The sequence below is a fragment of the Panulirus ornatus genome, chromosome 20 (genome assembly GCF_036320965.1).
Source record: "Panulirus ornatus isolate Po-2019 chromosome 20, ASM3632096v1, whole genome shotgun sequence".
NCBI lineage: Eukaryota > Metazoa > Arthropoda > Malacostraca > Decapoda > Palinuridae > Panulirus > Panulirus ornatus.
The window spans coordinates 71,562,588-71,579,663 of record NC_092243.1 but is presented as its reverse complement, the minus strand read 5'-3'; the positions used below and the strand labels follow the sequence as shown (position 1 = coordinate 71,579,663).

The 17,076-nt window shown below is 42.0% G+C and overlaps 1 protein-coding gene across 1 annotated transcript in view; it reads left to right on the top strand.

The window, feature by feature from the left end:
* Positions 1-17,076, top strand: part of Mybbp1A (MYB binding protein 1a) — a 181,373-nt gene that overhangs the window by 63,514 nt on the left and 100,783 nt on the right. Inside the window, exons 10-11 of the mRNA XM_071675197.1 lie at positions 7,057-7,292; positions 12,485-12,833. Coding sequence (XP_071531298.1) covers positions 7,057-7,292; positions 12,485-12,833 — 585 coding nt within the window. The remainder of the gene's footprint in view (positions 1-7,056; positions 7,293-12,484; positions 12,834-17,076) is intronic.

The window sequence follows — 17,076 nt, the reverse complement described above, 5'->3', positions numbered from 1 at the left end:
ATTACTTACTCGATCAAACCACCTCACACCACATATTGTCCTCGAACATTTAATTTCCAACGCATCCACCCTCCTCTGCACAGCCCTATCTATATCCCATGCCTCACAACCATATATTATTGTGGGAACCACTATTCCTTCTAACATGCCCATTTTTGCTCTTAGAGATGACATTCTTGCCTTCTACACATTATTTATTTATCTATTTATTATACTTAATCGCTGTCTCCTGCGTTTGCGAGGTAGTGGAAGGAAACAGATGAAAGAATGGCCCAACACACCCACATATGCATGTACATACATAAATGCCCACACACGCACATATACATACCTATACATTCCAATGTATACATACATATACATACAGTAAGTGAGGAGAGATTGACCGGGAGGATGTGTGTGTCGGAGGTGGAGGGAGCGAGGAGGGTTGGGGGTGGGAAGGTGGAGTGAGGGGGATTTTGTGTGGTCGGGGCCTGAACGTGCGGGAGGGTGAGGGGAGGGCGGGGAATGGAGTGAGTTGGATCGATGTGGTGTGCCGGGGTTGACGTGCTGTCGGTGGGTTGGGTCGGGGCATGTGGGGCGTCTGGGGTGAACCATGGAGAGCTGTGTAGGTATGTATATTTGCGTGTGTGGACGTATGTATATACATGTGTATGGGGGTGGGTTGGGCCATTTCTTTTGTCTGTTTCCTTGAGCTGACTTGCAGGTGCAGGAGACGGCGATGGAGCAAAAAAAAAAAAAAAAATATATATATATATATATTTTTTTTTTTTTTTTTTTTTTTTTTACTTTGTCGCTGTCTCCCGCGTTTGCGAGGTAGCGCAAGGAAACAGACGAAAGAAATGGCCCAACCCCCCCCCATACACATGTACATACACACGTCCACACACGCAAATATACATACCTACACAGCTTTCCATGGTTTACCCCGGACGCTTCACATGCCTTGCTTCAATCCACTGACAGCACGTCAACCCCTGTATACCACATGACTCCAATTCACTCTATTTCTTGCCCTCCTTTCACCCTCCTGCATGTTCAGGCCCCGATCACACAAAATCTTTTTCACTCCATCTTTCCACCTCCAATTTGGTCTCCCTCTTCTCCTCGTTCCCTCCACCTCCGACACATATATCCTCTTGGTCAATCTCTCCTCACTCATTCTCTCCATGTGCCCAAACCATTTCAAAACACCCTCTTCTGCTCTCTCAACCACGCTCTTTTTATTTCCACACATCTCTCTTACCCTTACGTTACTTACTCGATCAAACCACCTCACACCACACATTGTCCTCAAACATCTCATTTCCAGCACATCCATCCTCCTGCGCACATCTCTATCCATAGCCCATGCCTCGCAACCATACAACATTGTTGGAACCACTATTCCCTCAAACATACCCATTTTTGCTTTCCGAGATAATGTTCTCGACTTCCACATATATATATATATATATATATATATATATATATATATATATATATATATATATATATATATATATCTAATCAACCCACCTCCCACTCTTCTCATGCCACAAGCATCTTTTGTGCAATCCATCACTGATTCCCTAAATACATCCCATTCCTCCCCCACTCCCCTTACTTCCATTGTTCTCACCTTTTTCCATTCTGTACTCAGTCTCTCCTGGTACTTCCTCACACAGGTCTCCTTCTCAAGCTCACTTACTCTCACCACCCTCTTCACCCCAACATTCACTCTTCTTTTCTGAAAACCCATACAAATCTTCACCTTAGCCTCCACAAGATAATGATCAGACATCCCTCCAGTTGCACCTCTCAGCACATTAACATCCAAAAGTCTCTCTTTCGCACGTCTGTCAATTAACACGTAATCCAATAACGCTCTCTGGCCATCTCTCCTACTTACATAAGTATACTTATGTATATCTCGCTTTTTAAACCAGGTATTCCCAATCATCAGTCCTTTTTCAGCACATAAATCTACAAGCTCTTCACCATTTCCATTTACAACACTGAACACCCCATGTATACCAATTATTCCCTCAACTGCCACATTACTCACCTTTGCATTCAAATCACCCATCACTATAACCCGGTCTCGTGCATCAAAACCACTAACACACTCATTCAGCTGCTGAGTGGTGGGATGAAGAAGTAAGAGTATTAGTGAAAGAGAAGAGAGAGGCATTTGGACGATTTTTGCAGGGAAAAAATGCAATTGAGTGGGAGATGTATAAAAGAAAGAGACAGGAGGTCAAGAGAAAGGTGCAAGAGGTGAAAAAAAGGGCAAATGAGAGTTGGGGTGAGAGAGTATCATTAAATTTTAGGGAGAATAGAAAGATGTTCTGGAAGGAGGTAAATAAGGTGCGTAAGACAAGGGAGCAAATGGGAACTTCGGTGAAGGGCGCAAGTGGGGAGGTGATAACAAGTATTGGTGATGTGAGAAGGAGATGGAGTGAGTATTTTGAAGGTTTGTTGAATGTGTTTGATGATAGAGTGGCAGATATAGGGTGTTTTGGTCGAGGTGGTGTGCAAAGTGAGAGGGTTAGGGAAAATGATTTGGTAAACAGAGAAGAGGTAGTGAAAGCTTTGCGGAAGATGAAAGCCGGCAAGGCAGCGGGTTTGGATGGTATTGCAGTGGAATTTATTAAAAAAGGGGGTGACTGTATTGTTGACTGGTTGGTAAGGTTATTTAATGTATGTATGACTCATGGTGAGGTGCCTGAGGATTGGCGGAATGCGTGCATAGTGCCATTGTACAAAGGCAAAGGGGATAAGAGTGAGTGCTCAAGTTACAGAGGTATAAGTTTGTTGAGTATTCCTGGTAAATTATATGGGAGGGTATTGATTGAGAGGGTGAAGGCATGTACAGAGCATCAGATTGGAGAAGAGCAGTGTGGTTTCAGAAATGGTAGAGGATGTGTGGATCAGGTGTTTGCTTTGAAGAATGTATGTGAGAAATACTTAGAAAAGCAAATGGATTTGTATGTAGCATTTATGGATCTGGAGAAGGCATATGATAGAGTTGATAGAGATGCTCTGTGGAAGGTATTAAGAATATATGGTGTGGGAGGAAAGTTGTTAGAAGCAGTGAAAAGTTTTTATTGAGGATGTAAGGCATGTGTACGTGTAGGAAGAGAGGAAAGTGATTGGTTCTCAGTGAATGTAGGTTTGCGGCAGGGGTGTGTGATGTCTCCATGGTTGTTTAATTTGTTTATGGATGGGGTTGTTAGGGAGGTAAATGCAAGAGTTTTGGAAAGAGGGGCAAGTATGAAGTCTGTTGGGGATGAGAGAGCTTGGGAAGTGAGTCAGTTGTTGTTCGCTGATGATACAGCGCTGGTGGCTGATTCATGTGAGAAACTGCAGAAGCTGGTGACTGAGTTTGGAAAAGTGTGTGGAAGAAGAAAGTTAAGAGTAAATGTGAATAAGAGCAAGGTTATTAGGTACAGTAGGGTTGAGGGTCAAGTCAATTGGGAGGTGAGTTTAAATGGAGAAAAACTGGAGGAAGTGAAGTGTTTTAGATATCTGGGAGTGGATCTGGCAGCGGATGGAACCATGGAAGCGGAAGTGGATCATAGGGTGGGGGAGGGGGCGAAAATCCTGGGGGCCTTGAAGAATGTGTGGAAGTCGAGAACATTATCTCGGAAAGCAAAAATGGGTATGTTTGAAGGAATAGTGGTTCCAACAATGTTGTATGGTTGCGAGGCGTGGACTATGGATAGAGTTGTGCGCAGGAGGATGGATGTGCTGGAAATGAGATGTTTGAGGACAATGTGTGGTGTGAGGTGGTTTGATCGAGTGAGTAACGTAAGGGTAAGAGAGATGTGTGGAAATAAAAAGAGCGTGGTTGAGAGAGCAGAAGAGGGTGTTTTGAAGTGGTTTGGGCACATGGAGAGGATGAGTGAGGAAAGATTGACCAAGAGGATATATGTGTCGGAGGTGGAGGGAACGAGGAGAAGAGGGAGACCAAATTGGAGGTGGAAAGATGGAGTGAAAAAGATTTTGTGTGATCGGGGCCTGAACATGCAGGAGGGTGAAAGGAGGGCAAGGAATAGAGTGAATTGGAGCGGTGTGGTATACCGGGGTTGACGTGCTGTCAGTGGATTGAAGCAGGGCATGTGAAGCGTCTGGGGTAAACCATGGAAAGCTGTGTAGGTATGTATATTTGCGTGTGTGGACGTATGTATATACATGTGTATGGGGGGGTTGGGCCATTTCTTTTGTCTGTTTCCTTGCGCTACCTCGCAAACGCGGGAGACAGCGACAAAGTATAATAAAAAAAATAAAAATATATATATATATATATATATATATATATATATATATATATATATATATATATATATATATATATATATATTTATTTTATCCCTGGGGATAGGGGATGAAGAATACTTCCCACGTATTCCCTGTGTGTTGTAGAAGGCGACTAAAAGGGGAGGGAGTGGGAGGCTGGAAATCCTCCCCTCTCGTTTTTTTTTCTTTTTTTTTTATTTTCCAAAAGAAGGAACAGAGGGGGGGCCAGGTGAGGATATTCCACAAAGGCCCAGTCCTCTGTTCTTAATGCTACCTCGCTAATGCGGGAAATGGCGGATAGTTTAAAAGAAAGAAAGAAACATACACAGACATAAACATATATACATATGTACATATTCTTGCTTGCTGCCTTTATCTATTCCCATTGCCACCCCGGTACACATGAAATTGTACACACACACACACACACACACGCACACACACGCACACCCTGGTGAGATAACGCTAGGGAAAAGCAAAACAAAAAAGGCGACATTTGTTCACACTCAATCTCTACCTTTCAGGTGTAATGCACTGAAACCACAGCTCCCTTTCCACATCCAGGCCCCACAAAACTTTCCATGGTTTACTCCAGATGCTTTATATACCCTGGTTCAATCCATTGACAGCAAGTAGATCCCAGTATACCACATCGTTCCAGTTCACTCTATTCCTTGCACGCCTTTCACCCTCCTGTATCTTCAAGCCCTGATTGCTCAAAATCTTTTTCACTCCATCCTTCCACCTCCAATTTGGTCTCCCACTTCTCCTCATTCCCTTCACCTCAGACACATGTATCCTCTTTGTCAATCTTTCCTCACTCATTCTCTCCATGTGACCAAACCATTTCAAAACACCTTCTGCTCTCTCAACCACACTTTTTATGACTACACATCTCTCTTACCCTTTCATTACTTACTTGATCAAACCACCTCACACTACATATTGTCCTCAAACATTTCATTTTCAACGCATCCACCCTCCTCCGCACAACCCTCTCTATAGCCAATGCCTCACAACCATATAACATTGTAGGAACCACTATTCCTTCAAACATACCCATTCTCGCTCTCGGAGGTAACGTTCTCACCTTCCACACATTCTTCAACACTTCCAGAACCTTTGCCCCCTCCCCCACCCTGTGACTCACTTCTGCTTCCATGGTTCCATCCGCTGCTAAATCCACTCCCAGATATCTGAAACACTTCATTTCCCCTAGATTTTCTCCATTCAAACATACCTCCCAATTGACTTGTCCCTCAACCCTACTGAACCTAATAACCCAGCTCTTATTTACATTTACTCTCAGCTTTCTTTTCTCACACTACCAAGCTCAGTCACCAACCTCTGCACTTTCCTACTCGAATCAGCTACCAGACCTGTATCATCAGCAAACAACAACTAACCTCGCTGACGCAGGAGACAGTGACAAAGTATGATAAAAAGAAAAAACTGTGCTGTCTGTCACTTTCCATCTTCTGTCCATTAACTTTTCATATTTCAGTCTTCTGCAAAACTACTAAGGGAATCTGAACCAAACTTAGCTAGGGTGAGTGTTAGGTGATTCCTTTTCAGAATTGTGTGTGGTGACTCCACCTGTCACCTAAAGGTAACTGCTGTTACGTAGAATAATCCATTGGTAGTAGGTAGGCAATCACTAATTAGTAAGGTATTACCACCTGAGTATTGGTAGTGTTATTGATGGCTTTACAATGAAGCAGCATTGCAGTGTTTTTTGTGTTTCTCCTATCGGTGTGAATTGCTTTTTTCGCCTCTTCAGTTTGAAAACACAGTTCAACCCTTCAATAGCATAAATAATGCTTGACATAACCACATCTTTTATTCTATTTTGGAAACCAAGCATAATTAGCATCACAAAGTCTGATTTCCAAAAGCTGGGGGTTCTTGTATATGTTCATATGTATAGGAGCCATATTCAGCCATTTATAGAGTACTGTTCATATATATATGGGTTGACCCTTTTCAGTATTGTGTCTGGATCTCATCCACCATCCAGGATGACAGTACCATATACTAGAAGTAGACTTTTCTTGAAATAGTCAGAACTTCTGTATTTTAAGATGCACTTCACTCAAATGTGAGCTTTAGTTACTTGAATTCATTTTGTTATGTACTACATTTTTTCTGTAATTTTTGCTGTTTTGACTATTTTCCTAATTATGCAAACTAATATTGTAACAGACTTTTTTAGCAGAATTAAAGCCAGGTGAGCAGTTCAGGCTTATGCTAACCTCTGGTGAATTACATATATTGTACTGATTTTTAAGTGAAAACCCTATAGTGGTAGAGATATTTGATTGGAAGGGAGTGAATGTTGTGAAATATGACATTAAAGATGGTCCTGATTGTTTTGAGATGTGGAACTGTGAAGGGGTCCTGATTGTTTTGAGATGTGGAACTGTGAAGGATTATTACAGGTTTGTTGGCTAAGATTATATGTTAGAAATTCAAGTGTGATAGATTTACGATGATGGAATGAACAGGTCATAGATAACATAAGATTCGATTGGTAGGTATGGTGTTCCATTATTCAGTATTTTATGATCTGGATTAGCATCCTAAGATCAGCATGGTAGGACCCAGCAGAGCAGAGTTTGAGATCAGCTAACATTGACATCTTTTGGTATATTATCTTTAGCATGTGTTTATTGTCTTTCAGAGACACAAATAGAGTGATATGTTATACTAACCGAAAAGAATCTTATCCAGAGTTTATCTCTGGAGGATATGACAAAACTTATTTCTTCTTTTCAGATTTTATATTGCCAAATGGCTCTCCACCTTTTTATTAATTCTAGTGGAGCAAAGGACATTATAGATGAACTTACTTCATGTTATAAAGAGGTGAAGATGAAGAAAAAGAAGAAAACCCCGGAAGCGAAGGAAAATGAAGAGGAACTACATTGGGTGGAGGTAGTTACAGAACTGTTACTCACCCTTTTGACTCATGAGAGAGGTCTGTTCAGATGTATGGCACAAGTAGTCTTTCGGTGAGTAAAGAATCCTTGCTTCAAACATTTTGTAGATCTTCTATGAAGGGTATTGTCTTGATTTGTTATAAAAACTTGTGTTCAAGGCATACTTGAACCAAGTCAGTATAGAAAATGCAATTATGTGGATATATGAAGTGCTTATTGGAATAACTTTGTCATTAGATTCATGGTACAGCATCATAGAGTGGAAGAGCACTGGAGGTAGAGAAATGGTGGCAGAATGTGGAATATTGTGTGCAAGGGAGATATGTAAGGACAAGAATATGTGGAGACTTTTGCTGTGGCTTCTTCCTTAATTGGGTTTCCCAGAGGGAATGGGTGTCAGAGATATAGATAGATAGCATCATGCGTAGTGTGTGAAAAGTATTTTCTTGAACTTAAAACCCCGTAGGGCATGGGGTCTGGTGTTCTGCCCCTCATCCCTCTTTCCTAGTCCTTGCCTTGAAGTGGACTTTGCTGTGTATGGAACCATAGGGACCAAAAAGAGACTCAATGTGGATGATGTGATTTGGTTCCAGGATGTATTAAGGAGTGTGCAGCAGGAAAGGTGAGTGTCCAGATGGGCAGAAATGAATGTCTGAAGATTGGTAATTCCGACAGTTTTGCGTGGATGCAAGTGTTAGGCTTAAATGCAAAGGATAGGAAGTGGGTGGATGTACTAGTTATCAAATGTCAACAATTGATATATGATATAAAGCTAGTTATTGTGTAATAAGTGACTGTATGGGGAATGTGGGATAGTGACTGTAGTCTTTAAGTGCTATTGAGGGGGACCATCTAGGGTGTGTTGAAATAGTGTGGCCACAGGGAAAGAATTATGAAGAGGGAACATCAAAGGGGATCTACTGTAGTGATTGGAAGTGGAGGAAGTGAGGTGGGAGGAGACTAAGAAGGATGTGGAAGGATATAGTAAAGGGAGCTGCAGGATATATGGACATGAGTATTCAGGAGGCCAAGAGGCATGCATTACGTACAAAGAATTGGGGTGAAGTGGTATTAGAGGGGTGACATCACTAAGTTGAACCAAGGCATATGGAATATTTAGGGGAAATGTTGTAATCATCTGTGAGGCTCGACATTGAATGGCAGGCTTAGGTTTTGGTACATTATGCATGATGGGTAGGGATTGGATGTGAAACAGAGACTATTATTTGTTCATTCTTGGTGCTACCCTGCAGATGCAAGGAAGTCACCGAGGTATGAAGAAACAGGAACATGCTGTGAAAGATTTTTTTTTTTTTTTTTTTTTTTTTTTTTTTTTTTTTCTCGCTGTCTCCCGCGTTTGCGAGGTAGCGCAAGGAAACAGACGAAAGAAATTGCCCAACCCACCCCCATACACATATACATACGTCCACACATGCAAATATACCTACCTACACAGCTTTCCATGGTTTACCCCAGACGCTTCACATGCCTTGATTCAATCCACTGACAGCACGTCAACCCTGGTATACCATATCGCTCCAATTCACTCTATTCCTTGCCCTCCTTTCACCCTCCTGCATGTTCAGGCCCCGATCACACAAAATCTTTTTCATTCAATCTTTCCACCTCCAATTTGGTCTCCCTCTTCTCCTCGTTCCCTCCACCTCCGACACATATATCCTCTTGGTCAATCTTTCCTCACTCATTCTCTCCATGTGCCCAAACCATTTCAAAACACCCTCTTCTGCTCTCTCAACCACGCTCTTTTTATTTCCACACATCTCTCTTACCCTTACGTTACTTACTCGATCAAACCACCTCACACCACACATTGTCCTCAAACATCTCATTTCCAGCACATCCATCCTCCTGCGCACAACTCTATCCATAGTCCACGCCTCGCAACCATACAACATTGTTGGAACCACTATTCCTTCAAACATACCCATTTTTGCTTTCCGAGATAATGTTCTCGACTTCCACACATTCTTCAAGGCTCCCAGAATTTTCGCCCCCTCCCCCACCCTATGATCCACTTCCGCTTCCATGGTTCCATCCGCTGCCAGATCCACTCCCAGATATCTAAAACACTTCACTTCCTCCAGTTTTTCTCCATTCAAACTCACCTCCCAATTGACTTGACCCTCAACCCTACTGTACCTAATAACCTTGCTCTTATTCACATTTACTCTTAACTTTCTTCTTTCACACACTTTACCAAACTCAGTCTCCAGCTTCTGCAGTTTCTCACATGAATCAGCCACCAGCACTGTATCATCAGCGAACAACAACTGACTCACTTCCCAAGCTCTCTCATCCCCAACAGACTTCATACTTGCCCCTCTTTCCAAAACTCTTGCATTCACCTCCCTAACAACCCCATCCATAAACAAATTAAACAACCATGGAGACATCACACACCCCTGCTGCAAACCTACATTCACTGAGAACCAATCACTTTCCTCCCTTCCTACACGTACACATGCCTTACATCCTCGATAAAAACTTTTCACTGCTTCTAACAACTTGCCTCCCACACCATATATTCTTAATACCTTCCACAGAGCATCTCTATCAACTCTATCATATGCCTTCTCCAGATCCATAAATGCTACATACAAATCCATTTGCTTTTCTAAGTATTTCTCACATACATTCTTCAAAGCAAACACCTGATCCACACATCCTCTACCACTTCTGAAACCACACTGCTCTTCCCCAATCTGATGCTCTGTACATGCCTTCACCCTCTCAATCAATACCCTCCCATATAATTTACCAGGAATACTCAACAAACTTATACCTCTGTAATTTGAGCACTCACTCTTATCCCCTTTGCCTTTGTACAATGGCACTATGCACGCATTCTGCCAATCCTCAGGCACCTCACCATGAGTCATACATACATTAAATAACCTTACCAACCAGTCAACAATACAGTCACCCCCTTTTTTAATAAATTCCACTGCAATACCATCCAAACCTGCTGCCTTGCCGGCTTTCATCTTCCGCAAAGCTTTTACTACCTCTTCTCTGTTTACCAAATCATTTTCCCTAACCCTCTCACTTTGCACACCACCTCGACCAAAACACCCTATATCTGCCACTCTATCATCAAACACATTCAACAAACCTTCAAAATACTCACTCCATCTCCTTCTCACATCACCACTACTTGTTATCACCTCCCCATTAGCACCCTTCACTGAAGTTCCCATTTGCTCCCTTGTCTTACGCACTTTATTTACCTCCTTCCAGAACATCTTTTTATTCTCCCTAAAATTTAATGATACTCTCTCACCCCAACTCTCATTTGCCCTTTTTTTCACCTCTTGCACCTTTCTCTTGACCTCCTGTCTCTTTCTTTTATACGTCTCCCACTCAATTGCATTTTTTCCCTGCAAAAATCGTCCAAATGCCTCTCTCTTCTCTTTCACTGTGAAAGATATATAAGTATAATAGAAGATATGTAAAGTAAAAACTGATTAATTGAAAGTAGAAATTTTTTTTTTTTTTTTTTTTTTTATACTTTGTCGCTGTCTCCCGCGTTTGCGAGGTAGCGCAAGGAAACAGACGAAGGAAATGGCCCAACCCCCCCCATACACATGTACATACACACGTCCACACACGCAAATATACATACCTACACAGCCTTCCATGGTTTACCCCAGACGCTTCACATGCCTTGATTCAATCCACTGACAGCACGTCAACCCCTGTATACCACATCGCTCCAATTCACTCTATTCCTTGCCCTCCTTTCACCCTCCTGCATGTTCAGGCCCCGATCACACAAAATCCTTTTCACTCCATCTTTCCACCTCCAATTTGGTCTCCCTCTTCTCCTCGTTCCCTCCACCTCCGACACATATATCCTCTTGGTCAATCTTTCCTCACTCATTCTCTCCATGTGCCCAAACCATTTCAAAACACCCTCTTCTGCTCTCTCAACCACGCTCTTTTTATTTCCACACATCTCTCTTACCCTTACGTTACTTACTCGATCACACCACCTCACACCACACATTGTCCTCAAACATCTCATTTCCAGCACATCCATCCTCCTGCGCACAACTCTATCCATAGCCCACGCCTCGCAACCATACAACATTGTTGGAACTACTATTCCTTCAAACATACCCATTTTTGCTTTCCGGGATAATGTTCTCGACTTCCACACATTTTTCAAGGCTCCCAAAATTTTCGCCCCCTCCCCCACCCTATGATCCACTTCCGCTTCCATGGTTCCATCCGCTGCCAGATCCACTCCCAGATATCTAAAACACTTTACTTCCTCCAGTTTTTCTCCATTCAAACTCACCTCCCAATTGACTTGACCCTCAACCCTACTGTACCTAATAACCTTGCTCTTATTGACATTTACTCTTAACTTTCTTCTTCCACACACTTTACCAAACTCCGTCACCAGCTTCTGCAGTTTCTCACATGAATCCGCCACCAGCGCTGTATCATCAGCGAACAACAACTGACTCACTTCCCAAGCTCTCTCATCCCCAACAGACTTCATACTTGCCCCTCTTTCCAAAACTCTTGCATTTACCTCCCTAACAACCCCATCCATAAACAAATTAAACAACCATGGAGACATCACACAGTGCATATGGATGTTTGGTTGTTTAAAGATAAACTGTGAAAGATTCAGTCCATGCGAAAGACTTGTTCAGAGTCAGGAGAAGGTATGCTTAAATTGACAAGTGTCAGTTCTTGAGAATTTAGAACATAGTAGTGTTCAACAGGTATAGAGACCTCTGTCTTTGTCATCAAAGAATATGAAGATAATTTCATTTTGCCTGCCAAGTACTATTTAATATGTGGATCTAACGCCACATTTACCCGCAAGGTTGTAAGATCTCATGTAGGCGTTTTCAAGATTCCAACAGTCCACCAGTTTTAGAAAGAATAACCAACTTTTTATGTATAGTCTTGCAGAAGTGTACCACCACAAAGTAGTTCTTTCACCCATCTCCACAACTTTGTAATTTTTTATAATCCTCAAAAACTCAGTACTTTAAGTCATGGAAATGAATAGCATAAGTATTTTAGTTTAGAAAAGTGCAATATTTTTCTGTGAACATTAAGTGGGTCTGGGCATGTATTGTTTGAACATTGAGCATCTATAGTGTATAGATGGAATAGGGCTCTTTGATTATGAGTTGTAGATAACTCATTTAGTCTTCTTCATATCTGCCTACAGTTATTATTTCATTGATAGATTAATAGAATGGAAAATTTTTCTCCAACAGGTTAATGTCCCCTTTGGTGACACCCACAGCTCTAACTCTCATCCTAGATGTCTTCGATCCTGCAAAATCAAATAAACTGATTGACATAGGAAATCAGGAAGAGAGATTGGATAGTGAGGAGGAAGACATGAATGCTGAAGAGGAGGAAGTGGAAGATGAAGAGAGGCTGGCCATAGAAACTGAAGAAGATACGGACATGGCATTGAATTCAAGTGATAGTGATGATGATGATGATGAGGAGGAGGAAGAAGAAGAAGAAGAGGAAGAGGAGGAGAACAATGAGAATAGGGAAACCATGAGCCTGTTTGACCTGAAGAAAAGAATGTTAGCAATTACTGGTGATATTGATGTAAGTATATACAGATAAGGAAGAGGAGATGGACGCTGCAGGTACTTAGGAGTGGATGTAGCAGCAGATAGACTCATGGGTGTTGAAGTGAGTCATAGGATGGGTCTAAGGCCCTGGATGTATTCAGGAGTGTAAGGAAAGAGAAGTTAGATATCTGAGAATGATATTTAGTGTGAGAAAGGCTGATCATGTAAGGAGTGACACAGTGAGGGAATGATATGATGATATGTGCTGTCTGTTTGAAAGAGCTTACCGCACGTCCTGAAATAGTGTGGACGTATGGAGAGGATGTACAAAGAAAGGCAGACTAAGAGGATCTACAATACCTGTGTGGAGGGAGAAAGGAGGATGGAAGAATTCGTGTAAGGGAGGCATTAGGGTATTGAATCTTGAACTTTAAGGATGAGAAATGTAATTACCTATTTGCACTGTAAGGGGAGGGAACTTTACACTTGTGGGGCCTCATCTCTTGAACATTTTCATCTGTCGTACACCTTAAATTTATGAGTGCTGCTTGCATTAACCTGGTCCTTAGAAATTCCATTCCATTCCATTTTTTCTCCATTTTTATACTTTAAAAGTACTTTGTTAGATTTTTTATGATTTTCTTGCTTTATTTCATATTTTTCTTCCTCTGGTTGCTTTATCCATACATATTTCAAAGAACTTTGTACTGTTTATGTCATTGATTTGTTTTAGAAATTTAAAGGCTGTGATTTGGTCACCCCTCTTCTCTTTTCAAGTATAGGCAGATTTATTTATTTTTTATTTATTTTGCTTTGTCGCTGTCTCCCGCGTTTGCGAGGTAGCACAAGGAAACAGCCCTGCTGCAAACCTACATTCACTGAGAACCAATCACTTTCCTCTCTTCCTACACGTACATGTGCCTTACATCCTTGATAAAACTTTTCACTGCTTCTAACAACTTGCCTCCCACACCATATATTCTTAATACCTTCCACAGAGTATCTCTATCAACTCTATCATATGCCTTCTCCAATCCATAAATGCTACATACAAATCCCTTTGCTTATCTAAGTATTTCTCACATACATTCTTCAAAGCAAACACCTGATCCACACATCCTCTACCACTTCTGAAACCACACTGCTCTTCCCCAATCTGATGCTCTGTACATGCCTTCACCCTCTCAATCAATACCCTCCCATATAATTTACCAGGAATACTCAACAAACTTATACCTCTGTAATTTGAGCACTCACTCTTATCCCCTTTGCCTTTGTACAATGGCACTATGCACGCATTCCGCCAATCCTCAGGCACCTCACCATGAGTCATACATACATTAAATAACCTTACCAACCAGTCAACAATACAGTCACCCCCTTTTTTAATAGATTCCACTGGAATACCATCCAGACCTGCTGCCTTGCCGGCTTTCATCTTCCGCAAAGCTTTTACTACCTCTTCTCTGTTTACCAAATCATTTTCCCTAACCCTCTCACTTTGCACACCACCTCGACCAAAACACCCTATATCTGCCACTCTATCATCAAACACATTCAACAAACCTTCACAATACTCACTCCATCTCCTTCTCACATCTCCACTACTTGTTATCACCTCCCTATTAGCGCCCTTCACTGAAGTTCCCATATGCTCCCTTGTCTTACGCACTTTATTTACCTCCTTCCAGAACATCTTTTTATTCTCCCTAAAATTTAATGATACTCTCTCACCCCAACTCTCATTTGCCCTCTTTTTCACCTCTTGCACCTTTCTCTTGACCTCCTGTCTCTTTCTTTTATACATCTCCCACTCAATTGCATTTTTTCCCTGCAAAAATCGTCCAAATGCCTCTCTCTTCTCTTTCAATAATTTCACAGATTTAAAGCATGTAATCTTTTTTGTACCATCTTTGTTACCCTTATCTGGACCTTCTCTATTACCTCTTTGTGCTTCTTTTTGTGGTGACCAAACTTGGGAAGCATATTTTAGTTTTGGTCTTATATAGGAAATGAACAGCTTTCTAAATATTTCCTTATCACATACATGAAAGCTATTCTGATATTTTTCCAAAGGCAGCTTTTTTTTTTTTTTTTTTTTTTTTTTTTTTTTTTTTTTTTTTTGTCGCTGTCTCCCGCGTTTGCGAGGTAGCGCAAGGAAACAGACGAAAGAAATGGCCCAACCCACCCCCATACACATGCCTTGATTCAATCCACTGACAGCACGTCAACCCCGGTATACCACATCGATCCAATTCACTCTATTCTTTGCCCTCCTTTCACCCTCCTGCATGTTCAGGCCCCGATCACACAAAATCTTTTTCACTCCATCTTTCCACCTCCAATTTGGTCTCCCTCTTCTCCTCATTCCCTCCACCTCCGACACATATATCCTCTTGGTCAATCTTTCCTCACTCATTCTCTCCATGTGACCAAACCATTTCAAAACACCCTCTTCTGCTCTCTCAACCACGCTCTTTTTATTTCCACACATCTCTCTTACCCTTACGTTACTTACTCGATCAAACCACTTCACACCACACATTGTCCTCAAACATCTCATTTCCAGCACATCCATCCTCCTGCGCACAACTCTATCCATAGTCCACGCCTCGCAACCATACAACATTGTTGGAACCACTATTCCTTCAAACATACCCATTTTTGCTTTCCGAGATAATGTTCTCGACTTCCACACATTCTTCAAGGCTCCCAGAATTTTCGCCCCCTCCCCCACCCTATGATCCACTTCCGCTTCCATGGTTCCATCCGCTGCCAGATCCACTCCCAGATATCTAAAACACTTCACTTCCTCCAGTTTTTCTCCATTCAAACTCGCCTCCCAATTGAATTGACCCTCAACCCTACTGTACCTAATAACCATGCTCTTATTCACATTTACTCTTAACTTTCTTCTTTCACACACTTTACCAAACTCAGTCACCAACTTCTGCAGTTTCTCACATGAATCAGCCACCAGCGCTGTATCATCAGCGAACAACAACTGACTCACTTACCAAGCTCTCTCATCCCCAACAGACTTCAAACTTGCCCCTCTTTCCAAAACTCTTGCATTCACCTCCCTAACAACCCCATCCATAAACAAATTAAACAACCATGGAGACATCACACACCCCTGCCGCAAACCTGCATTCACTGAGAACCAATCAGTTTCCTCTCTTCCTACACGTACACATGCCTTACATCCTCGATAAAAACTTTTCACTGCTTCTAACAACTTGCCTCCCACACCATATATTCTTAATACCTTCCACAGAGCATCTCTGTCAACTCTATCATATGCCTTCTCCAGATCCATAAATGCTACATACAAATCCATTTGCTTTTCTAAGTATTTCTCACATACATTTCTCACATACAGCTTATTATTATATTATTATTATTATTTTGCTTTGTCGCTGTCTCCCGCGTTTGTGAGGTAGCGCAAGGAAACAGACGGAAGAAATGGCCCAACCCACCCCCATACACATGTATATACATAAACGTCCCCACATGCAAATATACATACCCATACATCTCAATGTACACTGATATATACACACACAGACATATACATATATACACATGCACACAATTCACTTTGTCTGCCTTTATTCATTCCCATCGCCACCCCGCCACACATGGAATAACATCCCCCTCCCCCTCATGTGTTCAAGGTAGCGCTAGGAAAAGACAACAAAGGCCCCATTCGTTCACACTCAGTCTCTAGCTGTCATGCAATAATACCCGAAACCACAGCTCCCTTTCCACATCCAGGCCCCACACAACTTTCCATGGTTTACCCCATACGCTTCACATGCCCTGATTCAATCCATTGACAGCACGTCGACCCCGTTATACCACATGATCCACTTCACTCTATTCCTTGCCCGTCTTTCCCCCTCCTGCATGTTCAGGCCCCGATCACTCAAAATCTTTTTCACTCCATCTTTCCACCTCCAATTTGGTCTCCCACTTCTCCTCGTTCCCTCCACCTCCGACACATATATCCTCTTGGTCAATCTTTCCTCACTCATTCTCTCCATGTGCCCAAACCATTTCAAAACACCCTCTTCTGCTCTCGCAACCACGCTCTTCTTATTTCCACACATCTCTTTTACCCTTACATTACTGACTCAATCAAACTACCTCACACCACATTTTGTCCTCAAACATCTCATTTCCAGCACATCCACCCTCCTGCGCACTACTCTATCCATAGGCCATGCCTCACAACCATACAACATTGTTGGAACCACTATTCCTTCAAACATACC